This window comes from Chiloscyllium plagiosum, unplaced genomic scaffold (assembly GCF_037043375.1).
Source record: "Chiloscyllium plagiosum isolate Xiang-an unplaced genomic scaffold, Cpla_swu_hap1 HiC_scaffold_3, whole genome shotgun sequence".
NCBI classification, from domain to species: Eukaryota; Metazoa; Chordata; class Chondrichthyes; order Orectolobiformes; family Hemiscylliidae; genus Chiloscyllium; species Chiloscyllium plagiosum.
In genome coordinates this window covers 120,517,299-120,545,110 of record NW_028270141.1, presented here as the reverse complement: position 1 = coordinate 120,545,110, position 27,812 = coordinate 120,517,299, and the positions used below count along the sequence as shown (strand labels likewise).

The 27,812-nt window shown below is 50.9% G+C and overlaps 2 protein-coding genes across 5 annotated transcripts in view; one reads left to right on the top strand and one right to left on the bottom strand.

Annotated features, from left to right (window-relative positions):
* The window catches only part of cep57l1 (centrosomal protein 57, like 1), a 70,762-nt gene extending 54,165 nt beyond the window's left edge, over positions 1-16,597 (bottom strand). For 3 of the 4 annotated variants that reach the window (XM_043687096.2, XM_087982954.1, XM_087982949.1), the window contains exon 1: positions 16,465-16,597. The gene's annotated coding sequence lies outside the window, so the exon portion shown is untranslated. Of the gene's footprint in view, positions 1-9,589; positions 9,681-16,464 lie in introns of those variants that run through there. The other variant, XM_087982946.1, reaches the window with a different exon arrangement.
* A 141-nt stretch (positions 16,598-16,738) lies between these two features.
* The window catches only part of sesn1 (sestrin 1), a 126,011-nt gene continuing 114,937 nt past the window's right edge, over positions 16,739-27,812 (top strand). Inside the window, 2 exon segments of the mRNA XM_043687097.2 lie at positions 16,739-16,973; positions 16,976-17,238. Coding sequence (XP_043543032.2) covers positions 16,961-16,973; positions 16,976-17,238 — 276 coding nt within the window. The 5' untranslated portion in view covers positions 16,739-16,960.

The following is a 27,812-nucleotide window of genomic DNA, read 5'->3' as shown; positions in this document are numbered from 1 at the left end:
GGGGCTTTTTTAAAAAAAACTTGTTTAATTTAAATTTGTTTTTTGAAAGAATATGAAGAGAGACTTGTGTTCAGGCTGCTCCTACATACCCTCCACTTTCTTACCCTCATGAAATATTCTGTCTCTGTCCAGATGTTGCAGGTGTCCCCAAAGGAAGGCTCTGAACATGGAAGTCCTCCATTTCAGCACTGATGATTTAGCATGGAAGATGTTGCATGCATTGCATGTTTAGAAAGGCTCATGGATTCACAGAACACCCGTGTTCTTTGCAGTCTGGAGGATGTCATTTTCCACTTGTGCACAGTTAAACACACATTATAACCCTCTTTCGTTACTAGAAAAGGCCATTTCCAAATCTCTGGCTGCATTGCAGCCCAACACTCCTGATCTTTGTCAAGCTGGTTGGGAGGGAGGCAGGCAAGTCAGAAGAGCTTCTCATGGAATCCTAATTTGCAAATAAATCATTGAAACTGTGGCATTTTCCCAGACCACTCCTGGTACTTTGCAGCATCTTCATCAGTCTGGTGCTGAGCAAATGTTATTTGAGGTAGTTCACTGCTACTAATCCTCTTCAGCCTATGCTTCGTCTTGGACCAACCTAGTGATTAATGGCAGAGGATACACCATCGCAGAGTATCTGCACTATTTTTGGATAAGAAGATGTATTGCATGATAACAATAAGAATAACCTAATTTGATCAGCCATTATCTTTAGAACCTTAGGATGTCGTAAAGGTGCACTTGCTACCTGTGCAAGCTAAGGCAGAATCTCTTGTCTTCATCCCGAGGCAGTGTAGTACATCAGTGCAACATGAACAGCAATCCTTCAAAACCTTGTACATCTCTTCCCAAGCTTTTTGCCCATATTTAACCCATTATACAGTCATGTGCGTAACATCACAATATAGAATTATAAAGCATAGATGCCTTTTTAATGTTGCAATTGTACCAGCCTCCACCACTTCCTCAGCAAGCTCATTCTATACACACACCACTCTCTGCATGAAGAAGTTGCCCCTCAGGTCCCTTTTAAATCTTTCCCCTCTCATCTTAAAACCATGCCCTCTCGTTTTGGACTCCCTTAAACAGGGAAAGACCTTGGCTATTCCCCTTCTATGCCCCTCATGATTTTGTAAACTTCTAGAACGTCACCTTGAATCTTTGGTGTTCCAGGGAAAATAGCCCCAGCCTATTCAGCCTCTCCCTCCAGTCCCTACAACATCCATGTAATTTTTTCTGCACTCTTTCAGGTTTAAAAACATCTTTCCTATTGAAGGGAGACCAGAATTAAATACAATATTCTAAAAGTGCTCTCACCAATGCCCTATACAGCCACAACACGATGTCCCAACTCCTCTACTCAATAGTCTGACCAATGAAAGGAAACACCTTCTTCACCATCCTATCTACTTGCAAAATGCAGGCAGTCTGGACATTTCACAAGTCTCTCAGAATGCATTCTTTTTGAACTTGAAAGAATAGTAAACTTGAGGACTACTGATCTTAGTTCTGACTGGATCATTGTTTGACTGATGAAGTAAACTTTTCCGAATACTCCGTTATCTCACTTTTTAGATTAGAATCAATCTAAACATCATGGCATAGACAGAGAACACAGGGGGCCAACACCTTCAACATATTGTCTAGCTATCACCATTGTTAACAGCTAACCCGAGAATGCAACATTTTTAAAAAAAGGTTTTGTGATTTACACATGAAAGAAGTGAAACTATCACTGTATTCTAACAGATGTGATTTGGAGATGCCGATGTTGGACTGGGGTGTACAAAGTTAAAAATCACACAACACCAGGTTATAGTCCAACAGGTTTAATTGGAAGCACACTAGCTTTCGGAGCAACGCTCCTTCATCAGGTGATTGTGTGGGGCTCGATCGTAACACAGAATTTATAGCAAAAAGTTACATCACACTGCAAATATTTGCTATAAATTCTGTGTGTTATGATTGAGCCCTCCACTACCACCTGACGAAGGAGCGTCGCTCCGAAAGCTAGTGTGCTTCCAATTAAACCTGTTGGACTATAACCTGGTGTTGTGTGATTTTTAACTTTCCGAATACTGTTACTGAAGAATTACTATTCATTCAACACTGTTTCTGTCGCTAGCGTAGCCTGTTCTGTTTTAGAAGACAAAGCATTTTAAACATTTTCACCAGTCCTGTGAAATATGTGATTTCCTCTTTGTTGGCAATAAGATACAGCTCTCTTATGCTAACATGAAGTAATCTCACTGACTCTTTCATCTGTTGGATTCCTATGAGTCTAGAAACCCCAATGAAGTTTTCCAGCTGTTTCATTATGACTGTTTAGTCAACAAGAGGCTGTCTTGGGCCAGTGTTTGACGTTGTTTGCTTCTGGACCAGTTGTTCCCTGGGGAGGGGTTGGGTTTGTCAGTCTCCTCTAACGTTTCTGATGAAGTTGAAGTTGAGACATGTGCAGGCTCAAACATTGATTGCGAATAAGGTGCACAGTTTCAATTTTCTTGTGTTGCATTGTAGTGTAATGTACAGGATTCCTATATCCTTCTGACACTTATTCCAACTGTGCCATATAATCTTCTCTGTAAGCTATAATTTCCACTTCTTCAGCTGTGGCAACTGGTTTCATTGGATTATAACACTTGCTCCTGTATGAAGCACAAAAATTAACAGGATGCCCTTTGACACAGACAAGTTGTGAATCTTTTAGAGTCATAGAATTATAGAGATATACAGAATGAAAACGGACCCTTTGATCCAATTCATTCATGCCGACCAGATATCCTAGATAAATCTAGTCCCATTTGCCAGCATTTGGCCCATATCCCTCTAAATCTTTCCTATTCATATACGCATCCAGATGCCTTTTAAATGTTTAATTGTATCAGACTCCACCATATCCTTTGGCAGCTCATTCCATATATGGTCTCCAAGACTCTGTGAAAATGTTGCCTTTAGGTCCCTTTTAAATCTTTCTCCTCTCACCTTAAATCTATGCCCTCTAGTTTTTGACTCCCAGCTGGGGAAAAGACTTTGTCTATTTACCCTATTCATGCCCCTCCTGAGTTTATAACTCTCAATAAGGTCACCCCTCAGCCTCCAACACTCTAGAGAAAATAGCCCCAGCCTATTCAGCCTCTCTCTGTAGCTCAAACCCTCCAACTCTGGCAACATCCCTGTTTTCTGAGCCCTTTCAAGTTTCACAACATCCTTCCTATAGCAGGGAGACCAGAACTGCATACAGTATTGCAAAAGTGGCACTAATATCCTGTACAGCTGCAACATGACCTCCTAACTCTTCTACTCAATGCACTGACCAATACAAGCAAGTATACTAAACGCCTTCTTCACTATCCTATCAACCTGCATTTCCACTTTCAAGAAACTATGACCCTGCACTCCAAGGTCTCTTTGTTCAGCAACACTCTCCAAGACATTACCATTAAGTGTATAAGTCCTGCCCTGATCTGCCTTTTGGCTCTTCTGGATTAGCTGGTTCCTGTAGGAATGCCTCTCCAATGGAGGTGTCTCATCAAATGCATGTATATTTTCTACTCTAGGTGTGGTGGTGGGTGATCTACTATGTGGACGTCATAATGTATGTAACCACAGTATTTCTATCATTCAGAAACTATCTTTTATCTGTGCATCATCCTGGAAGTGATCTACAATTTTGCAAATAAGGCATTCCTTAGTGATGGGTGGATTTTGTCAATGCCTTGTTGTCACACAGCATCCTCACAATCATATGTTGACTTATTCTTTGTGTAGACTTGTCAGCTCCGTAAACCCAGTGTCTCCTGAAACTTACCAATGAAAGAAAGTTCAGTGAAAAGCAGCAATTAAGGTGTTCAATCAATTTCATCAAATATGGCAATAGAATCTCAATATCCACAGGTGCTTTCTTAATTGTTAGTGGGGAAAGGTTTTGCCTAGAGTTAACTTTCTACAGTTTGGATTTTTTTATAATTTCAGACTGAGTGCTGCTTACTTTGCCTTAGGTTGGACCTCTGATGAGAAGCAATATGACTAGCAGCCTGTACTAACCTAACTTGTAGCTGTACACTAGAGTGGGAAGCAGCAAAGAGATGGCCAGCAGAAAGGGGATTTGCAGAGAGAGGATTATCACAGAGGGGAGTGCATTTGAATGAAGTTGGGAAATCTCTGCCATAGAGGGGTCAAGCTCAGAATAAAAGGGCTGATCATTTAAGACTAAGATGAAGAGAACATTTTTCACTAACAGAGTTGTGAACCATTAGAAACTCCACCCTGAAGTGTCATGGATGCTCCATTATTGAGTATGTCCAATGTTGAGATAGAAATATTTTTGATCTCTCCTGGAATAAAGGGAAATGGGGAATGCATGGAAAAGTACAGCTGAGACAGATCAGCCATAATAATATTGAAAGGTGTAACAGGCTGTTCCTATTCTTATGTTGTATAAAGATGGACTTCGGTAAGGAATTCGACAAGGTTCCCATGGGAGACTGATTAGCAAGGTTAGATCTCATGGAATACAGGGAAAACTAGCCATTTGGATACAGAACTGGCTTAAAGGTAGATGACAGATGGTATGGTGGAAGGTTGTTTATCAGACTGGAGGCCTGTGACCAGTGGAGTGCCGCTGGGCCCTCTACTTTTTATCATTTACATAAATCATTTGGAAGCGAGCATAAGAGGTACAATTAGTAAGCTTGCAGATGACACCAAAATTGGAGGTGTAGTGGACAGCGAAGAGGGTTACCTCAGATTACAACAGGATCTGGACCAGATGGGCCACTGGGCTGAGAAGTGGCAGATGGAGTTTAATTCAGATAAATGCGAGGTGCTGCATTTTGGGAAAGCAAATCTTAGCATGACTTATACACTTAATGGTAAGGTCCTAGGGAGTGTTGCTGAACAAAGAGACCTTGGAGTGCAGGTTCATAGCTCCTTGAAAGTGGAGTCGCAGGTAGATAGGATAGTGAAGAAGGTGTTTGGTATGCTTTCCTTTATTGGTCAGAGCATTGAGTACAGGAGTTGGGAGGTCATGTTGCGGCTGTACAGTACATTGGTTAGGCCACTGTTGGAATATTGTGTGCAATTCTGGTTTCCTTCGAATCGGAAAGATGTTGTGAAACTTGAAAGGGTTCAGAAAAGATTTACAAGGATGTTGCCAGGATTGGAGGATCTGAGCTATAGGGAGAGGCTGTACAGGCTGGGGCTGTTTTCCCTGGAGTGTCGGAGGCTGAAGTTTATAGAGGTTTACAAAATTATGAGAGTAATAGATAGGATAAATAGACAAAGTCTTTTCCCTGGGGTCGGGGAGTCCAGAACTAGTGGGCATAGGTTTAGGGTGAGAGGGGAAAGATATAAAAGAGACCTAAGGGGCAATTTTTTCACGCAGAGGGTGGTACATGTATGGAATGAGCTGCCAGAGGATATGGTGGAGGCTGGTACAATTGCAACATTTAAGAGGCATTTGGATGGGTATATGAATAGGAAGGGTTTGGAGGGATATGGGCCGGGTGCTGGTAGGTGGGACTAGATTGGGTTGGAATATCTGGTTGGCATGGACGGGTTGGACCGAAGGGTCTGTTTCCATGCTGTACACCTCTATGACTCTATGACAAATTGAAAGTTAGACTTGGGTAGAAGCAGACAGTGAGCTTCTGCCAGAGCATTACCTATTCCACTATTTTAGAACAGTTTTAAAATAACACTTACAGTCAATTTTATTTTATGAGTAACCTGTAACTTATGCTTGATGTTTTCATTTCTCTACTCACTTGAAAAACTGGAAGAAAAATATTCTTTTGATTTTCTCAACATTGTGTGAGGCTATTTCATGTTGAAAGAAATTATGTCTTTGTGGTTTGTTGATTAACATTTAATATTTACAGCTCTCCAAGTGGATGGCTTAAATTTCTCTATTTAATGAAAATATCTACCAATTATTAATTCCAATTTCCTTTAAGGAAAAGGGGAAAAGTTGAATTGTTTCGTAAGGAAAGTTAGTTTGACAAATTAATTCTTAAAGTCAGCTTCAAATACACATTTAGATTTTATTCTTCTTTTTAAAATGCTTAAGCATTGATATTAAAATACTCTTTGATGTGTTTAGCTAATTGATATAACTATTAGCAACAACTGAATTGGTTGTAACTAGTAGAGTGATGACTGCCATTCTATCTCACAGGAATACCACCAATGGTAGTTCAGATAATGGATTACAGAAGATCATAATAACAATCTGAGGAGAGATGACCAAAAGCTTGGTGAATGAGATTGGGTTTTAAGGAGGAACTTGAAAGAAGAATGGGCAACAGAGAAGCAGGAAAGCTTAAGAAAGGAATTCTAGGTGTGTCTTGTGTGCCTGAAGGGAAGTGTCCAGTGGTGTGATAAAGGATGCAGGAAATGTTCAAAAGGCTAGCATCAGCAGAATAAAGAGTTTACAAGTCATGTTCTGTGACTGAAGGAGGTTAAAAAGATAAGTACTTGTGATTCCATGGGATAATTTAATCATAATTATTATAATATTAAATTGGAGGCCACGGAGGACCAGAAAATAATATATGTCCGCAAGAACAAGATGAGCAGTCTTTGCCCTGAGGTGGGATACAAACAGAGGTGTTTTGACTTTACTGATGTTTATGAGGTCTAGAGAATGTGAGATTGACCAAGTGAGTATTGAAACAGTTGAATGAAGAGGTGAGAAACTCATGGATGAGGCAGATAGATTGAGGCAGTGACAGAAGCTGGGGATACTATGGAAGTAGAAGTATGTGATCTTTGTACTGGAAAGTATGTAAGATTGGAAGCTCATCAGTGTTGAATAGGTCTCTGACCTTGCAAAAGTCTTAGCTACCTTCTCCCCAACCACGTCCCACTTATCTCTCCACCCTCACGGCTCCCAACCCCGTCCCACTTATCTCTCCACCCTCACATTCCTGATGAAGGGCTCTGACTCGAAACGTCGATTCTCCTGCTCCCCGGATGATGCCTAACCTGCTATGCTTTTCCAGCAACACACTCTAAAGTCTGATTTGAGTCGTACAGCACGGAAGCAGACCCTTCGGTCCAACCAGTCCATGCTGAATATAATCCCAAACTAAACTCGTTCCACCTGCCTGCTCCTGGCCCATATCGTTGCAAACTTTTCCTATTCATGTACTTATTGAAATGTTTTTTAAATGTTAGATGTGTACCCCCATCCACATGTGAACCATCCTTGATGTAAAAAATTGTCCCTCATGTCTTTTTTAAATCTTTCTCCTCTCACCTTAAGAATGTGCCCCCTAATCTTGATATCCCCCATCTTAGGGAAAAGACAACAATTATTAATTCTATCTATACCCCTCATTATTTTATGAACTTCTTTAAGGTTGCCTCTCAACCTCCAACACTCCAATGCGAAAAGTCCCAGCCTATGCAGCCTTTCTTTAGAAATCAAACTGTTGACTATTGCATAGACACTGGTCTGGGCTGAAGATTATGCTTCAATGTACATTAAAGTTCAATTAGAGGAAACTGTGTCTCATTTGGCAGCACAGAAACAGAAGATGGATGAACCAACCTGTAGACCTAGGTGCTGTTAGTATACAACAAACTTATGGTGACCTTACTAAATGGAATTTTGACATGGCAAAGAAGGAGCTATTAGGAGTGATACTTTAAAGATTATACAAAGGATAGTACCTAAAAGGGGTTTTACTCTAATTCTGCCTCTTCAAGCATTGTGATTTTAATCACTCCACCATTGATGATCACATCTTCAGTTTTAGATTATGGAATACAATCCCTACATCTCTTCACCTCTCTGCTTTGTTTTCCTCTTTCTTTTATCTCTCCCTCTCAAGAGGGAGGATGACATGTTTCTACTCTGGTTCCATGGTTGATGATTAATAATGTCTGCAGACTCTCTGACACATGACACAGGTAGTGCTAAGGTTAGGCAGATGACATATTTGAAGGGGCTTCAACTTTGCCTCTGCCTGCTCCTGGAAAAATCTCTCAATGCATTTCATGATTTTTTGGCAATACGGTGGCTCAGTGCTTATCACTACTGCCTCATAGCACAAGGGACCCAGGTTCAATTCCAGCACTGGGTGACTGTGTGGACTTTGCACATTCTCACGATGTCTGCTTGGGTTTCCTCCCGGTGCTCCAGTTTCCTTCCACAGTCCAAAGGTTAGGTGGACTGGCTATGCTAAATTGCCCATAGTGTCTAAGGATGTGTGGGTTAGGTGGATTAGCCGTGAGAAATGCAAAGTTATAGGGATAAGGTGGGGAGTGAGTCTGGGGATGCTCTTCAGAGGGTCGGTTGGGTTGAGTGGCCTGTTTCCACACTGTAGGAATTCTATGATTGTTTCACTTTTCATTTTGGTCAGCTGCAAGCCACAGACCCTCAGACATCAATGAGAATGTTTGATCTCTTCAGGCATGCTTCTCGGACATCCGTTTATGTATTTCCACTATCCTCTTAGGAGTATCCACATTGTGACTGTTTCTGAGAGAAAGCCTTGTTTTGGGAGTCTAGTGTCAGATGTATGAGCAACGAACTTCATTCAGCACAGCTGACTCTGCATGATTAATACTTTGATGCTGAGCATACTGGAAAAGGGAGCTGTTCTTAGACTGTCTGCTTTGTCTTTATAAAGTTACTAGTGATGGTTCTTCGCCAGTACTTTAAGGTTGACCAGATGTGCTAAAAGTATATAGGAGTATGGGAATCACTGCTGCTGGGTAAACCATGACTTTTACTTGGGTTTGAAATTCTGGTTCTGAAATATTCTTTTCCTTAGCCAGCAAAGATTGCATCTCAGAGGCAATGATGAATTTCATCATTTCTGCCTACCTTGGTTGAGAAGGGGTTCCCAAGGTACAGAAAGTGCTCCAAATTTTCCAGGTATCTCATAGATTGAAATAAATAGGGGGATGTGTAGGAATGTGGGAACTGATTGAAAGAGAACCTAAGGTTTCAAGATGTTTAGAGAAAGACCCATTTTGTCATATGATTAGAATAGATTACTTACAGCGTGGAAACAGGCCCTTCGGCCCAACAAGTTCACACCAACCCTCCGAAGAGCAACCCACCCAGACCGATTCCCCTACATTTACCCGTTCACCTAACACTACGGGCAATTTAGCATGGCCAATTTCACCTAACCTGCACATCTTTGGACCGTGGGAGGAAACCCACGCAGACACGGGGAGAATGTGCAAACACAGATAGTTGCCCGAGGTGGGAATTGAACCCAGGTCTCTGGTGCTGTGAGGCAGCAGTGCTAACCACTATGCCACCGTGCCACCCTATGCTTGTGAGGAGTTTACAATGACCTGGAGAAGCATCATCTTCGCACTTAAGTTCAATAACTTGGATTCAGTGACATTTGAAAATGCAGTGGTTTGAGTGATTTTGGGTTGGCATTGAAGTGACATGTGTTGAACAATTTTCCAGATCATCTCTACACCTGTGGGTAATTTGTGTTAGAGGCACGATGCTCTGTTGCAGCTAGGAAAATGGAGGGTTGGTGCAATAGTCTAACCTTAATTGACTCCAGTATTGGTGAGATTCACTCTACTTTGCTTTTAAAATCTCCTTAAAACCTACCTCTGACCAAGCATTCGGTCATCTGGCTGAATATCTCCTCTATCACTCAGTGTTGTATTTTGTTTCATTATGTTCCTGTGAAGTACCTTGGAATATTTTAATACGTTAAAGGTGCTTGTGGTTGGCCTTAAAGGAGAAAAGAAGTGGAAAGTCAGTTGGCGTGGACTATGGATAAACCAATACTATGATTAACTGACAGAGTCCAGTTTGTGATAAGGAACATTCATTAAGACAGATTTTGAATATCAGTCAATCAGAGGGAAAGACCCAGCCAAGAAAATGAAAGAGACTGCCTAGTCTCACTAGGCCGAAAAGTAGGATTATTCTCTTATTTGTTTTTGAAAAAGTACCCCAGATTTTAGCTACAGAGATTCCACAGCACTAACAGAAAGAGCCAGAAACCTACAGCAGTAAACCACCATGAATTAATTAATGAAACTTCCAAATGTCCTTTCTTTAGTCAATGAATAAGGGACATTTCAAGCTTCTATCTTAAAAGAGTCAAAGGAAACAGTAAATTTTTGGAGTTCCTTTGAAAGTCTAAGTGCATATTACTTCTTCACCTTCTAATCACCTTTTTATTGCATGTGTTTCAGAGTGGGCACTGTGTGAATACATTCAGATGTTAAAAAAATAAGCATTTAGTTCCGCTCCTTTTTAAACTTACAAGAAAATCTTCTAATGTAATTTGGTTACAGTCACAACACTCAATGAGTTAAAACACCTCAAAATAAGCCTATCTGAATTTGGTTGAAAAATGGTGCGAAATCTATCATCTCTTTGCCTGCCTACAACTGTCCTTCATCATCTCTTCAGCATTTTCTTGGAGAAAGGTTCAATTGTACCTTTCTCCAAGAAAATGCTGAAGTGATGATGAAGGATGAAATTTGTGCTTCCAATAAGATTCAGGAAAACTAAAAGATAAAACTGAATAATGCTCACACATACACACACACGCACCCTCTCACAGACTTATACTCCTTTACACTCTCACTCACACATACACACACACAGAATCTCATAACCCCCGCCCCCTCACACCCATATGCACACATACACATATAAGTTTGTGGGGTGAATTTGTACTTGCAGAATTACTTTTATTTTGCTCAAAAACTGCATGAATCTATGTAAGATTCTGTGACTTGTTTTAGAGACTTAACAAACAATCCAGGTCTTTTTCAATTTATAATTTCAGCTACATCACACTGTAAACCTTTGCTATAAATTCTGTGTGTCATGATCTTATACTCCACAACCACCTGATGAAGGAGCAGTGCTGCAAAAGCTAATGCTTCCAAATAAACCTGTTGGACTATAACCTGGCCCTGTGTGAATTTAAACAAATGAGAAGAGCAGGCTGTAGCTGGGGAGGGGCGAGGGCAGAGGGGATCTCAAATGAAACTGGATCCGGAACACAAGGCAACTGTTCTGGGAGGTCAGGAATTTACAGTTTGGATACTTGACATTAGGGTATTCTTTAATGTGATGTAATTTGTAATCAATATTAAAGACATGTTAATGGAATGAGGAATAGAAGCTTAAGCAATTAGCATATTTTTTTAAAAATTAAGTTTTCGAATTCATCTTGCATATGACAAATCCTACTGACAATGAGGACAATAAACTCAGTCATGATTATTGATGCGTTGTAATATATATTATATATGCACTAATGTGGACTACATGAGTCCTCCATTAACAAGACATTGTAGCAATAGCTTGTTACTGACCAAAAAAAGGCTTGTTTGTGAAAATACAACTTCAGGAACATTGGCAAAAACAGAAGCAAGGCATTGATGGGAAGAACAAACCTCCAAATGCCATCTCTGACTTTGACTTTCCAAGCTTCACCTGCCTCTTGTGACAGATTGCATACTGGCCTTGTCAGAAGCAGCTTTCCATCTGCAAATAAGTTTTTGTACCAAGGTAATCAACTTTGTTAAGCTTTGCCTGGGATGCCATATTTGGTGTACAAAGTTAAAAATCACACAACACCAGATTATAGTCCAAAAGGTTTATTTCGGAGCGTTGCTCCTTCATCAGGTGGTTGTGGAGTATAAGATCATAAGACACAGAATTTATAGCACAAGTTTACAGTGTGATGTAACTGAAATTATATATTGAAAAAGATCTGGATTGTTTATTAAGTCTCTCATCTTTTAGAATGACCATGTTGGTTTCAGTTCTTTCAAATGTAAATCGCAAAACGTTTTTAAAAGTTACATTCTCAAGTGAACTTTAACAATTGATTTCATGTTGTCCATGCTGACCAAATTTCCCAAATTAAAACTTTCCTGCATTTGACCCATATCTCTTAACCTTTCTGATTCATGTAGCTTTCCAAATGTCTTTTAAATGCTCTAACTGTACCTGCATCCACCACTTTCTCTGGCAGTTAATTTCACACACAAACCACTGTGTTAAAACATTACCACTCAGCTCCCTTTTAAATCTTCTCTTCAAAATATGTCCCCTAATTTTGAACACACTACCGCAGGGAAAAAGACCTTTGCTATTCACCTTATCTATGCCCCTCATCATTTTATAATCCTTTGTAAGGTCACACCTCAACCTCCGATGCTTCAGTGAAAAAAATGTTCAGGCCTATCCTTATAACTCAAATAGTCAACATCCTGATAAATCTTTTCTGAATCCTCTTCAATTTAATAATCACCTTTCTCTAGCACGGTGACCAGAACTGTACACAGTACTTAAGGTGGCCTCACCAAAGTCCTGTACAATCTCAACATAATGTCCCAATTCCTATACTCAATGGTCTGAACAATGAAGGCAAGAATGTTAAACGTTTTTTTAACCACTCTGTCTACCTCTGATGCAAACTTCACAGAATTATGTGTCTAAACCCCGGATCTCTCTATGATACTACCCTCCCCAGGGCCCTACCATTAATTGTATAAGCCCTGTCATTGTTTTTTTTACCAAAATGTAATAGTTCTCATTTATTCAAATTAAACTCTATTTGCCACTCCTCAGTTCATTGGCCCAATTGATCAAGATCTCTGTAATTTTAGATAACCTTCGTACTTGACTATAACTAGCAATTTTGGTGTCATCTGCAAACTTACTAAACATGCCTCCTAAATTCCCATCCAAAACGTTTATACAAATTAATAACAAAAGTGGACCCAGTACCAATCCCCACAGAATACTACTGGACACAGGATTCCAATCTGAAAAAACAACCCTCCAGCCCTTTGTCTCCGACGGTCAAGCTAATATGCGTACAATTTGCAAACTCTCTGAGTCCTGTATGATCTAACTTATTATTTCTCACAGTAACCAACTGAAGAAAAAGTGGATGAATGTACAACCATGAACAGAGAACAAAGTCCCCTTGTGACTTCCCCACCACTTGATAAGATCATGGCTGATCTGATCTTTTCTGAAAATGTGTTGCTGGAAAAGCGCAACAGGTCAGGCAGCATCCAAGGAGCAGGAGAATCGACGTTTCGGGCAAAAGCCCTTCTTCAGGAATGAGGAAAGTGTGTCCAGCAGGCTAAGATAAAAGGTAGGGAGGAGGGACTTGGGGGAGGGGCATTGGAAATGCGATAGGTGGAAGGAGGTCAAGGTGAGGGTGATAGGCCAGAGTGGGGTGGGGGCGGAGAGGTCAGGAAGAAGATTGCAGGTTAGGAAGGCGGTGCTGAGTTCGAGGGATTTGACTGAGATAAGGTGGGGGGAGGGGAAATGAGAAAACTGGAGAAATCGGAGTTCATCCCTTGTGGTTGGAGGGTTCCTAGGCGGAAGATGAGGCGCTCTTCCTCCAACTGTCGTGTTGCTATGGTCTGGCGATGGAGGAGTCCAAGGACCTGCATGTCCTTGGTGGACTGGGAGGGAGAGTTGAAGTGTTGAACCACGGGGTGGTTGGGTTGGTTGGTCCGGGTGTCCCAGAAGTGTTCTCTGAAACGTTCCACAAGTAGGCGGCCTGTCTCCCCAATATAGAGGAGGCCACATCGGGTGCAGCGGATGCAATAAATGATGTGTGTGGAGGTGCAGGTGAATTTGTGGCAGATATGGAAGTATCCCTTGGGGCCTTGGAGGGAAGTAAGGGGGGAGGTGTGGGCGCAAGTTTTGCATTTCTTGCGGTTGCAGGGGAAGGTGCCGGGAGTGGAGGTTGGGTTTGTGGGGGGTGTGGACCTGACGAGGGACTCACGGAGGGAGTGGTCTTTTCAGATAGGGGAGGGGAGGGAAATATATCCCTGGTGGTGGGGTCCATTTGGAGGTGGCGGAAATGACGGCGGATGATACGCTGTATATGGAGGTTGGTGAGGTGGTAGGTGAGGACCAGTGGGGTTCTGTCCTGGTGGCGGTTGGAGGGGCGGGGCTCAAGGGCGGAGGAGCAGGAAGTGGAGGAGATGCGGTGAAGGGCATCGTCGACCACGTCTGGGGGGAAATTGCGGTCTTTGAAGAAGGAGGCCATCTCCTGATCTGATCTTTTACCTCATCTTCATTCCTATCTACCCTAGAATCTTTCACTTCCTTGGAGATTGCACATCTCCTCCACTTCCTGCTCCCCCACCCTTCCAAAGGCAACAAGTCCCCAATCCTCACTTTCCACCCTACTAATCTATGGATACAACGCATTATCCTCTGCCATTTCTGCCACTTACAATCAGACCCCACCACCAGAGATATATTTTCCTCCTCAACCCTATCAGCATTCTGTAGAGACCATTTCCCTCTTGTTAGGTCCACGCCCCACCTCCCTCCCCCCACCAACCCACCTGCCACTCCCGGCACCTTCCCTTACCGCCACAGGAGGTGTAAAACCTGTGCCCACACCACCCCACCCTCACTTCCGTCCAAGGCCCTAAAGGATCCTTCCACATCTGGCAGAGATTTTCCTGTCCATCCAAACACCATATCTACCATGTCCGTTGCTCTCGATGTGCTCTCCCTATATTGGGCAGACCGGATGCCATGGGCACGGTGGCTCAGTGGTTAGCCCTGCTGCCTCACAGCGCCAGGGACCCGGGTTCGATTCCTGCCTCGAGGGACCATCTGTATGGAGGTTGCACATTCTTCCCGTGTCTGCGTGGGTTTCCTCCCACAATCCAAAGACGTGCAGGCTGGTGAATTGGCCATGCTAAATTGCCCATAGTGTTAGGTGCATTAGTTAGGGGTAAATATTGGTTGGGGGAATGGGTCTGGCTGTGTTACTCTTTGAAGGGTAGGTGCGGACTTATTGGGCCAAAGGGCCTGTGTCCATACTGCAGGGAATTGAATTGAATCTACACAAACGTGTGGAACGTTTCAGGGAACATCTCTGGGATGCACGCACCAAACAACCCCTCTGCCCTGTGGCCAACTACTTCAACTTCCCCTCCCACTCTACCTAGGATATGCAAGTCCTGGGCCTCCTCCACTGCCAAATCCAAGCCACCCGACACCTGGAGGAAGTATGCCTCACCTTCTGCCTTGCAATCCTCCAACCACATGGCTTCAGCAGTTACCTCATTTCCCCTCCACCCCCATCCCAGATCCAACCCTCCAACTTAGCACCACCTCTTGAACTGTCTGACATGTCTATTTTCCTTCCCTACTTCTCCTTCTCCCCCTCACCATCACCATCACACCCCCACCTCCATCTACTTATTACCTTCCCAGCTACATTTCCCCAGTCCCACCCCCACCCTATTTATCTCTCAGTCCCCTTCCCCCCACATTGCTGATGTAGGGCTTATGCCCAAAATGTTGATTATCCTGCTCCTCGGATGCTGCCTGACCAGCTGTGCTTTTCCAGAGCCACATTTTTTGACTTAAACCTATGCCCTCCAGTTTCAGACTCCCCTACCCCAGCGAAAAGACCTTGGTTATTCACTCTCTCCTTACCCCTCATGATTTTATAAACCTCTACAAGGTCATCCCTCAAACCTCCAATGGTCCAGGGAAATAGCCCAGCCTATTCAGCCTCTCCCTATAGCTCAAACCCACCAACCCCGGCAACATTTTTGTAAACCTTTGATGAACCCTTTCAAGTTTCACAACATCTTCCCCATAACAGAGTGACCAGAGTTGAACACAGTATTCTAAAAGTGGCCTAACTATTGTCCTGTACAGCTGCAACATGACCTCCCAACCTCTATTCTCAATGCACTGACTAATAAAGGCAAATGTACCAAATGCTGCTGGTTGGCGTCCTTGCTGCACAGCCCGTCCCACCGGCCTACTGTCTACCTACGACTCTACTTTCAAAGAATCTTTGGCAATACTCACCAGGACTTTGCCATTACCCAATTTACCTGATCAAAATGTTGTCCCTCACATTTATTTAAACTCTATCTGCCACTGGCCCATTGGATGAAGGTCTCATTGTACTCTAAGGTAACCTTTTTGGCTATCGACTACACCACCAATTTTGGTGCAAACTTAGTAACCATACTTCCCATATTCATGTCTAAAAACTGATGATCATTTTTTTAGTATTACTACGACTATAATAAAATTCGAAAGGACCTCTCTTTGTAAACCAGTGCCATAGTAAGCATTCATTAAGTAGTGTGTTGAAATGCTATCACTCCTAACGATGCTCCTTGGCAGAGATTTATGTTATTTTCTGTAATACAGTATTTACAGTCCGTTTTCCTTCGCCTGACTCACCAAAATCAGTTCTGACTTTGATAAACAAGTGACAGTGAAAAGAGCAGGCTGCACTGTCATCGCTTCACCCCATTGAACGTTAAAACCTCTGGGACATGTAGTTTCTATCCCCAGCTCATAGCTGTTTCGTCTGTAGCCTCAGTTTCAAAGAGAACTACGACCCCCATCGAGCATTGGGAAGTGAGGGCAAACGGCACGTACTGCGCACGCGCAATAACCGGACGGTTTGTCAGGGGCGAGGACAACAACCTAACCTGATGATTCCGGCATGAGGCCAATGGCGGATTCCGATTGGCCGAAGGAGTTGTAAGGCGGGCAGAACGGTGGCTAGAGCGGCAATCGATTGGGTAGCCGCGACTGTCGATCTGCCGGAGGGCAAATCAAGCTTGGTTGCAGAAACATGAAGCGGCTGGAGAGTTTATTTTATTAAAGAAACTCCAATTCAGAAACGGCGAACCGGGAATCAAGTTTATTTTTATTAATATCTGACCCCGCAAGACGTTTTTTTTCAAATTACTTAGTCTCCACCAACGCATTTCGGTCCGTTATGTCGCGTTGACAGTTGTTTTGGGAGAATATTAAGCGGTACCTTTTAAAGCGGGTTTTTATTTTGTGGAGATATTGTACATGTCGGTGAGGATCAATTCTCGGGATCTTTCTGAAGTTGGAGTGAAGAAGGGGCCGGAGCGGGAACATTCTGGAAGTTTCTGACTCACTGACTGGAATTTTCTCTCCACATGGAAGACGGTGATGGTGCTGGCCGGTGGGACGGGCTGTGCAGCAGGGACGCCAACCTGCGGGAAGTGGCGCTGGACGGGGTCCGGCAGCTGGTGCTCAGCTTGTCCGAGAAGGCCGGCCCGACTAACGGCAAACCCCCGCCGCCCGCTCCGGTCCACGGCCCGGCCGCCGCTGCATTACGCCCCCTCGACGGCCTCGACCACCACCTGGTGCGGCTCCTGGTGCTCTCCCAAAGGTGTCCCTTCAGCGACGTGAGAGATAAGTGCGGGGCCATCCTTCAGGCGGTACAGGTGAGAGAAAAGAAAAACAACTGTCCCGTTTTCCTCCCCTGACCCTCGCTGCGTCAAGGACTCTTTCCCCCATTAGCTCCTCCCCGTCCCGCCAGAGAACCCACCATCACTCCATCGTCGCTCCCCCCCCCGCCCATCGTCCCCCCCCCGCCCATCGTCCCCCCCCCCATCGTCCCCCCCCCCATCGTCCCCCCCCCATCGTCCCCCCACCCCCCATCGACCCCCCCTCCACCGTCCCCCCCTCCATCGTCCCCACTCCATCGTCCCCCCTCCCCCCCACTCCATCGTCCCCCCTCCCCCCCACTCCATCGTCCCCACTCCCCCCCCACTCCATCGTCCCCCCCTCCCCCCTCTCCATCGTCCCCCCCATCCTCCCCCCCCACTCCATCGTCCCCCCCTCCCCCCCACTCCGTCGTCCCCCCCTCACCCCCACTCCGTCGTCCCCCCCTCCCCCCCCACTCCGTCGTCCCCCCCTCCCCCCCACTCCGTCGTCCCCCCCTCCCCCCCACTCCGTCGTCCCCCCCTCCCCCCCACTCCGTCGTCCCCCCCCTCCCCCCCACTCCGTCGTCCCCCCCCTCCCCCCCACTCCGTCGTCCCCCCCCTCCCCCCCACTCCGTCGTCCCCCCCTCCCCCCCACTCCGTCGTCCCCCCCCTCCCCCCCACTCCGTCGTCCCCCCCCTCCCCCCCACTCCGTCGTCCCCCCCTCCCCCCCACTCCGTCGTCCCCTCGTCCCCCCCCTCCCCCCCCACTCCGTCGTCCCCCCTCCCCCCCCCTCACCCCCACTCCGTCGTCCCCCCTCCCCCCCCACTCCGTCGTCCCCCCTCCCCCCCTCCCCCCACTCCGTCGTCCCCCCCTCCCCCCCACTCCGTCGTCCCCCCCCTCCCCCCCACTCCGTCGTCCCCCCTCCCCCCCACTCCGTCCCCCCCCCCTCCCCCCCACTCCGTCGTCCCCCCCTCCCCCCCACTCCGTCGTCCCCCCCCTCCCCCCCACTCCGTCGTCCCCCCCTCCCCCCCACTCCGTCGTCCCCCCCTCCCCCCCACTCCGTCATCCCCCCTCCCCCCCACTCCGTCGTCCCCCCCTCCCCCCCACTCCGTCGTCCCCCCCTCCTCCCCACTCCGTCGTCCCCCCCTCCCCACTCCGTCGTCCCCCCCACTCTGTCGTCCCCCCCACTCTGTCGTCCCCCCCACTCTGTCGTCCCCCCCACTCTGTCGTCCCCCCCACTCTGTCGTCCCCCCCACTCTGTCGTCCCCCCCACTCCGTCGCCCCCCCCCCATCCGTCCCCCCCCCCCATCCGTCGCCCCCCCCCCATCCGTCCCCCCCCCCCCATCCGTCCCCCCCCCCCCATCCGTCCCCCCCCCCCCATCGGCCCCCACTCCATCGTCCTCCCCACTCCATCGTCCCCCCTCCCCCCCCCCCACTCCATCGACCCCCCAATCCATCGTCCCCCCTCCCCCCCCCCCACTCCATCGTCCCCCCTCCCCCCCCACTCCATCGTCCCCCCTCCCCCCCCCACTCCATCGTCCCCCCTCCCCCCCCACTCCGTCGTCCCCCCTCCCCCCCCCTCACCCCCACTCCGTCGTCCCCCCTCCCCCCCCACTCCGTCGTCCCCCCTCCCCCCCTCCCCCCACTCCGTCGTCCCCCCCTCCCCCCCACTCCGTCGTCCCCCCCCTCCCCCCCACTCCGTCGTCCCCCCTCCCCCCCACTCCGTCCCCCCCCCCTCCCCCCCACTCCGTCGTCCCCCCCTCCCCCCCACTCCGTCGTCCCCCCCCTCCCCCCCACTCCGTCGTCCCCCCCCTCCCCCCCACTCCGTCGTCCCCCCCCTCCCCCCCACTCCGTCGTCCCCCCCTCCCCCCCACTCCGTCATCCCCCCTCCCCCCCACTCCGTCATCCCCCCTCCCCCCCACTCCGTCGTCCCCCCCTCCCCCCCACTCCGTCGTCCCCCCCTCCTCCCCACTCCGTCGTCCCCCCCTCCCCACTCCGTCGTCCCCCCCTCCCCCCCACTCTGTCGTCCCCCCCACTCTGTCGTCCCCCCCACTCTGTCGTCCCCCCCACTCTGTCGTCCCCCCCACTCTGTCGTCCCCCCCACTCTGTCGTCCCCCCCACTCTGTCGTCCCCCCCACTCCGTCGCCCCCCCCCATCCGTCGCCCCCCCCCCATCCGTCCCCCCCCCCCCATCCGTCGCCCCCCCCCCATCCGTCCCCCCCCCCCATCCGTCCCCCCCCCCCCATCCGTCCCCCCCCCCCCATCGGCCCCCACTCCATCGTCCTCCCCACTCCATCGTCCCCCCTCCCCCCCCCCACTCCATCGACCCCCCAATCCATCGTCCCCCCTCCCCCCCCCCCACTCCATCGTCCCCCCTCCCCCCCCACTCCATCGTCCCCCCTCCCCCCCCCACTCCATCGTCCCCCCTCCCCCCCCCACTCCATCGTCCCCCCTCCCCCCCCCCAACTCCATCGTCCCCCCTCCCCCCCCCCACTCCGTCGTCCCCCCTCCCCCCCCACTCCGTCGTCCCCCCTCCCCCCCCACTCCGTCGTCCCCCCTCCCCCCCCACTCCGTCGTCCCCCCTCCCCCCCCACTCCGTCGTCCCCCCTCCCCCCCCACTCCGTCGTCCCCCCTCCCCCCCCACTCCGTCGTCCCCCCTCCCCCCCCACTCCGTCGTCCCCCCTCCCCCCCCACTCCGTCGTCCCCCCTCCCCCCCCACTCCGTCGTCCCCCCTCCCCCCCCACTCCGTCGTCCCCCCTCCCCCCCCACTCCGTCGTCCCCCCTCCCCCCCCACTCCGTCGTCCCCCCTCCCCCCCCCCCACTCCGTCGTCCCCCCTCCCCCCCCCCACTCCGTCGTCCCCCCTCCCCCCCCCCACTCCGTCGTCCCCCCTCCCCCCCCCCACTCCGTCGTCCCCCCTCCCCCCCCACTCCGTCGTCCCCCCTCCCCCCCCCACTCCGTCGTCCCCCCTCCCCCCCCCACTCCGTCGTCCCCCCTCCCCCCCCCACTCCGTCGTCCCCCCTCCCCCCCCCACTCCGTCGTCCCCCCTCCCCCCCCCACTCCGTCGTCCCCCCTCCCCCCCCCACTCCGTCGTCCCCCCTCCCCCCCCACTCCGTCGTCCCCCCTCCCCCCCCCACTCCGTCGTCCCCCCTCCCCCCCCCCCACTCCGTCGTCCCCCCTCCCCCCCCCCCCACTCCGTCGTCCCCCCTCCCCCCCCCACTCCGTCGTCCCCCCTCCCCCCCCCCCCCACTCCGTCGTCCCCCCTCCCCCCCCCCACTCCGTCGTCCCCCCTCCCCCCCCCCACTCCGTCGTCCCCCCTCCCCCCCCCCACTCCGTCGTCCCCCCTCCCCCCCCCACTCCGTCGTCCCCCCTCCCCCCCCCACCCCATCGTCCCCCCCCATCGTCCCCCCCCATCGTCCCCCCCCATCGTCCCCCCCCCATCGTCCCCCCCCCCATCGTCCCCCCCCCCATCGTCCCCCCCCCCATCGTCCCCCCCCCCATCGTCCCCCCCCCATCGTCCCCCCCCCATCGTCCCCCCCCCCATCGTCCCCCCCCCATCGTCCCCCCACCCTCGTCCCCCCCCCCATCGTCCCCCCCCCATCGTCCCCCCCCCATCGTCCCCCCCCATCGTCCCCCCCCCATCGTCCCCCCCCCATCGTCCCCCCCCCATCGTCCCCCCCCCATCGCCCCCCCCCCCATCGCCCCCCCCCCATCGCCCCCCCCCCCATCGCCCCCCCCCCATCGCTCCCCCCCCCATCGTCCCCCCCCCATCGTCCCCCCCCCATCGTCCCCCCCCCATCGTTCCCCCCCATCGTCCCCCCCACTCCATCGTCACCCTCCCCCCCCCACTCCATCGTCCCCCCTCCCCCCCCCACTCCATCGTCCCCCCCCCACTCCATCGACCCCCCACTCCATCGTCCCCCCTCCCCCCCCACTCCATCGACCCCCCACTCCATCGTCCCCTCTCCCCCCCCCACTCCATCGTCCCCCCTCCCCCCACTCCATCGTTTTCCCCCCCCCATCGTCCCCCCCATCCCCCCCCATCCCCCCCCCCATCGTCTCCCCCCCCATCGTCTCCCCCCCCCATCGTCTCCCCCCCCCATCGTCTCCCCCCCCATCGTCTCCCCCCCCATCGTCTCCCCCCCCATCGTCTCCCCCCCCATCGTCTCCCCCCCCATCGTCTCCCCCCCCATCGTCTCCCCCCCCCATCGTCTCCCCCCCCCATCGTCTCCCCCCCCCATCGTCTCCCCCCCCCATCGTCTCCCCCCCCATCGTCTCCCCCCCCCATCGTCTCCCCCCCCCATCGTCTCCCCCCCCCATCGTCTCCCCCCCCCATCGTCTCCCCCCCCCATCGTCTCCCCCCCCCATCGTCTCCCCCCCCCATCGTCTCCCCCCCCCCATCGTCTCCCCCCCCCATCGTCTCCCCCCCCCATCGTCTCCCCCCCCCCATCGTCTCCCCCCCCCATCGTCTCCCCCCCCCCCATCGTCTCCCCCCCCCCCATCGTCTCCCCCCCCATCGTCTCCCCCCCCCATCGTCTCCCCCCCCCCATCGTCTCCCCCCCCATCGTCTCCCCCCCCCATCGTCTCCCCCCCCCATCGTCTCCCCCCCCATCGTCTCCCCCCCCCATCGTCTCCCCCCCCCATCGTCTCCCCCCCCCATCGTCTCCCCCCCCCCATCGTCTCCCCCCCCATCGTCTCCCCCCCCTCCGTCCCCCCCACTCCATCGTCCCCCTCCGTCCCCACTCCATCGTCCCCCTCCCCCCCCCACTCCATCGTCCCCCTCCCCCCCCCCCACTCCATCGTCCCCCTTCACCCCCATCGTCCCCCTTCCCCCCCCACACTCCGTCGTCCCCACACTCCGTCGTCGTCCCCACCCCCGGTCCGGGCGCCCCCCCCCCACTCCATCGCCCCCCCCTCCCCCCCCATCGTCCCCCCTCCCCCCCCCCCCATCGTCCCCCCCCCCCCATCGTCCCCCCCCCCCCCATCGTCCCCCCCCCCCCATCGTCCCCCCCTCTCCATCGTCCCCCCCTCTCCATCGTCCCCCCCTCTCCATCGTCCCCCCCTCTCCATCGTCCCCCCCTCTTCTCCATCGTCCCCCCCTCCCCCCCCCATCGCCCCCCCTCCCCCCCTCTCCATCGTCCCCCCCCCATCGCCCCCCCCTCCCCCCCTCTCCATCGTTCCCCCCCCCCCTCTCCATCGTCCCCCCCCTCTCCATCGTCCCCCCCCTCTCCATCGTCCCCCCCCCCTCCATCCTCCCCCCCCCTCTCCATCCTCCCCCCCCTCTCCATCCTCCCCCCCCTCTCCATCCTCCCCCCCCTCTCCATCCTCCCCCCCCTCTCCATCCTCCCCCCCCTCTCCATCCTCCCCCCCCCCCCTCTCCATCCTCCCCCCCCCCCCTCCATCCTCCCCCCCCCCCCTCCATCCTCCCCCCCCCCCTCTCCATCCTCCCCCCCCCCTCTCCATCCTCCCCCCCCTCTCCATCCTCCCCCCCCCTCTCCATCCTCCCCCCCCTCTCCATCCTCCCCCCCCTCTCCATCCTCCCCCCCCCCCCTCTCCATCCTCCCCCCCCCCTCTCCATCCTCCCCCCCCCCCCTCTCCATCCTCCCCCCCCCCCTCTCCATCCTCCCCCCCCCCTCTCCATCCTCCCCCCCCCTTCTCCATCCTCCCCCCCTCTTCTCCATCCTCCCCCCCTCTTCTCCATCCTCCCCCCCTCTTCTCCATCCTCCCCCCCTCTTCTCCATCCTCCCCCCCTCTTCTCCATCCTCCCCCCCTCTTCTCCATCCTCCCCCCCTCTTCTCCATCCTCCCCCCCTCTTCTCCATCCTCCCCCCCTCTTCTCCATCCTCCCCCCCTCTTCTCCATCCTCCCCCCCTCTTCTCCATCCTCCCCCCCTCTTCTCCATCCTCCCCCCCTCTTCTCCATCCTCCCCCCCTCTTCTCCATCCTCCCCCCCTCTTCTCCATCCTCCCCCCCTCTTCTCCATCCTCCCCCCCTCTTCTCCATCCTCCCCCCCTCTTCTCCATCCTCCCCCCCTCTTCTCCATCCTCCCCCCCTCTTCTCCATCCTCCCCCCCTCTTCTCCATCCTCCCCCCCTCTTCTCCATCCTCCCCCCCTCTTCTCCATCCTCCCCCCCTCTTCTCCATCCTCCCCCCCTCTTCTCCATCCTCCCCCCCTCTTCTCCATCCTCCCCCCCTCTTCTCCATCCTCCCCCCCTCTTCTCCATCCTCCCCCCCTCTTCTCCATCCTCCCCCCCTCTTCTCCATCCTCCCCCCCTCTTCTCCATCCTCCCCCCCTCTTCTCCATCCTCCCCCCCTCTTCTCCATCCTCCCCCCCTCTTCTCCATCCTCCCCCCCTCTTCTCCATCCTCCCCCCCTCTTCTCCATCCTCCCCCCCTCTTCTCCATCCTCCCCCCCTCTTCTCCATCCTCCCCCCCTCTTCTCCATCCTCCCCCCCTCTTCTCCATCCTCCCCCCCTCTTCTCCATCCTCCCCCCCTCTTCTCCATCCTCCCCCCCTCTTCTCCATCCTCCCCCATCCCCCCCCCATCGCCCCCCCTCCCCCCCCATCGCCCCCCCTCCCCCCCCATCGTCCCCCCTCCCCCCCCCATCGTCCCCCCTCCCCTCCTCTTCTCCATCGTCCCCCCCCCACTCCATCGTCCCCCCTCCCCCCCACTCCATCGTCCCCCCTCCCCCCCCCACTCCATCGTCCCCCCTCCCCCCCCACTCCATCGTCCCCCCTCCCCCCCCCACTCCATCGTCCCCCCTCCCCCCCCCACTCCATCGTCCCCCCTCCCCCCCCACTCCATCGTCCCCCCTCCCCCCCCCACTCCATCGTCCCCCCTCCCCCCCCCCCACTCCATCGTCCCCCCTCCCCCCCCCACTCCATCGTCCCCCCTCCCCCCCCACTCCATCGTCCCCCCTCCCCCCCAACTCCATCGTCCCCCCTCCCCCCCCACTCCATCGTCCCCCCTCCCCCCCACTCCATCGTCCCCCCCTCCCCCCCCCACTCCATCGTCCCCCCCCTCTTCTCCATCGTCCCTCCATCACCCCCCACCCCTCACTGCAGCCCCCCTCTCCATCACCACCTGTCCCCTCCTGTATTGCCGTCTGCCCCCTTTCCATCGTCACCTGCTATCCCCTCCATTGCCACCTGTCCCCCCCCCCCATCGCCACTATCCCTTTCCAGTGCCACTTGCCCCCCCTTTCCATCGCTGACCTTCCTCTACTGCTGCCCCCACCATTGCTCCCCCCCGCACTGTCGCCCCCCCCGCATCATCACCTGCTTCCCTCCAATAGTCATCCCCCCCAACATCATCTCATCTCTCCCTCATGTCAACTTCTTACCCAACCCACATCACCGGCACTCTTCACCCCGTATCATCTCCTCTCAGCTGGCTCCATCTCAAATGCTCTGTCCCCTCCAATCCGCTCCTCAGCTCCTCTCTGCCCTATCCTCCTGGCATCCCTCACCTTCCTGTACCTCCTCTTCCAGTTCTCCTCCTCCTCCCATCCCCTCATTCTGTGTCTTTTCCCTGCCACCAATGAGCTGTTATTAGTGCGCTCTGGGTCACTTGACCATATCTTGTACTTCATTTCGCATGTTTGTGATCGGTAAACAAGCATACCAGTCTGAATGTTGGATGAGACATTCAAACAAATGTATTGAGCATGTTTAAAGTTTGTAAACAACAATATTCATTATAAACATTGTTTATATTAATTAGGTTTCAGGCTTGGATAACTCATTGTGCGCTTGTTTTTGAACCAGAAAGCTGTGCTTATGTTTCCCTATAGATGTAGGTCAAAAATCAAACAGTTTCAAATAAACGTGTTGGACTATAACTTGGTGTCTTTTGGTTTTTGACCTTGTCCACCCAAGTCCAACTCCGGCATCTGCACGTCACGCCTATAGTTGTGGGCATGGTTCGGAGTTCTGTACTGTTAAAGCACTATCTTTCAGATACGATTAGTATCCGTCTATTATTCAGGTTTGTTCCATGGCATTGTTTGAGGAGCATGGAGTTCTGTTATTTATCTTTTAATCAATATTCCTGAAACATTACAACTACTTTAGATAATAATGAAGTAGCGTCTCGTGTGCAAATTGTACATTTTCTTACATTAAGAACTCTTCAAATGTAGTCTTTATTTAGCTGCATATAAAAGTGCTTTGGCAAATCATAAGGTTGTGAAGGATGATACTTAAATACAGTTCTTTTGTACATTTTATTAATAGAATCTCAATCAAAATAACAGGTTATTTTGCTCCAATGTTGCAAGTTATGTAGCTGACTTCAGATTGACTGACTGCCTTTTGCAGTGCAGATTAGATATGGAGATCAAAAATAATTAAAGCTGTCTTTCTCAACTATTTGGTCAATTGTATGTCTTCAAATGGGGTTTGTGTGCGATAATGGAATAGATGCTGAGCCAGAAAAATTATTGAAATTTTACTTTAATATCTGTACATTTATTAAGTTGTCTCATTTGGATGAAGGTGGAAGTAGGTAATCTTGGTTTTAACAGGATGTACGATTTCTAGGTTAATCTTCTGTGTGAGGTTAAAAAATAATATCAGAAGTAAAACCTTTAACATGTAATTGAATTAAGGTATTGAAATTGGACATGTTATGTTTTGAACCAAAGATTATGGCTTTCTTCTTCCTCAAATTCCATAACTTTTACTATCCTCCTGTGGAAAATCTATCTTTTACTGTTCAAATCTGAAGCTTTCAACCTCACTTTTCCTTGACTATGCTCCCACTAAATGCAAGCCTCTTCCCCCAGTTCTTTTTCTGTTACCCCTCTGGTTTGTCAAGTCTGAGAAAGGAAGGTCAAACTTTTTGCAACTAATTATAGTCTGGCCATTCTATTTTCATTAACTGGTTCAACAGTGTCAAACACTGCTATGCTTTGTTCTGTTAAAACTGTCACTTTATTCTAGGATTATCCTTGAGGACAAAGACTAAATTTCAGTCTCTTTTTTTTAACCACTAGCCATTTCATGAAACCCTTTCATTATCAAAGAGGAGTTAATTGATTTCTTCACAACCAAAGTTAAGAAATAGCACTAAGACGAGACCAAATGACTCCTTCATTGAATTTAATCATGGTTGATCTTTTGCCTCAGTGTTGTTCTATATATCCCTGGGTTTCTTAAAAGACTTGAAATCTGCCTATCTCAAAGGTGAATATTGGGCATCGCAACTCGCTGGGGTGGAAAACTGTGGACAATCATTATCCTGAGTGAGGAAATTTATCCTCTGCTAAGTCCTAAGTGGTCAACCGCTTACCCTGAGCCTATGTTCCAGATTCCCCAGCTTGAGGTATCTCTGTTTGCCCTGTAATGCCCCTTCAGAATTCTCAGGGTTCTAAATTCTGGAAGATTTTAGCTCAATTTACACAGCCTTTCATCAAATAATAACTGTTTCATCCCCGGAATCAGTCTGTTGAACCTTCACAGTCCTAGTTGCAAGGCAAGTAGATACTTCCTTTGAATATAGTGAGAATCCAAACTTATTCTGTCAAATGTAAATTGTGTGTCTTTCAATGTCAATATATCCTTCTTACCAAGGACTGCCAGGAAACTTCAAATGTGATCTAATCACCCTGACTTTTTAGCACCCCTAGACATAAAAGACAGCATTTTATGCTCTTTTGAGTACTTTCAGTACCTGTTCTTGATGTTGTAATGATCTGTCCAGCTGGACCCTGAAATCTTTGTAGCGCTTTGTATCTCCAATGTTTTTAGCTTTTACATTTAGAAAATACTGTATGTTTTTGGATCCAAAATGGTTACCTCATCTAAGTTGATGTTAATTTATTCAGGTTGTCCATTTTGTAATGTTTGCTTTCTTACATGCAGCATGAATTTGTGTTATTGGAAAATATAAGTATGTGGCTTTTTATGCCATTAATTAAAACTTTTTTATTCATATGGTGAATAGATGAAGCACTAACATAGAACCTTGCCGGACAGCACTTGTCATTCCCAGGCAGTTGGTCTCAACTCTATTCTCTGTGACCTCTGTCGAGACGATTTGTCTGACGTCTAACTTTTGAAGGATTCTGAATTCAACTGTTGGGTAACAGTAACTCCTCACGTCCTCCCATAATTTCCACTCCCCGAAGCGATATTCAGTTCCCTTCCTTAGCCATTGTTGTAGCCAGATCTAGACTATTCATGACCTTGGCAATCTGTTGCCAGATCAGCATCAGTACTGTTTCCACTTCTGGTGGTTCCCATCTCCACCTGTGTATCAGTCCACCTATTTTTCTAATCAAACTGTTAAGAGATATTATGCACCACTGGAGCAGGTGGTATTTGAATCTGGGCCTCCCAATCCAGGGGTAGGACCCATTTGCTGTTGAAACTCCTATTTATTAGTGACTCTCAAAAGCTACAAATTGAGTAGCTGGAAGGTTCATTCCAGCAAGCAAACCTACATCCACACCTATTTATACTTTCATCGCATCCAGTATGACTACTGCAGTGTATTGCTTGGTAGCCTCCTGTCTCTTGCACTCCCCAAGAAAACCAGTTACAGTTGGTTCTGCTACAATGTGTCTTTCTTCAGCGTGAATTGGCTTTACTACGATT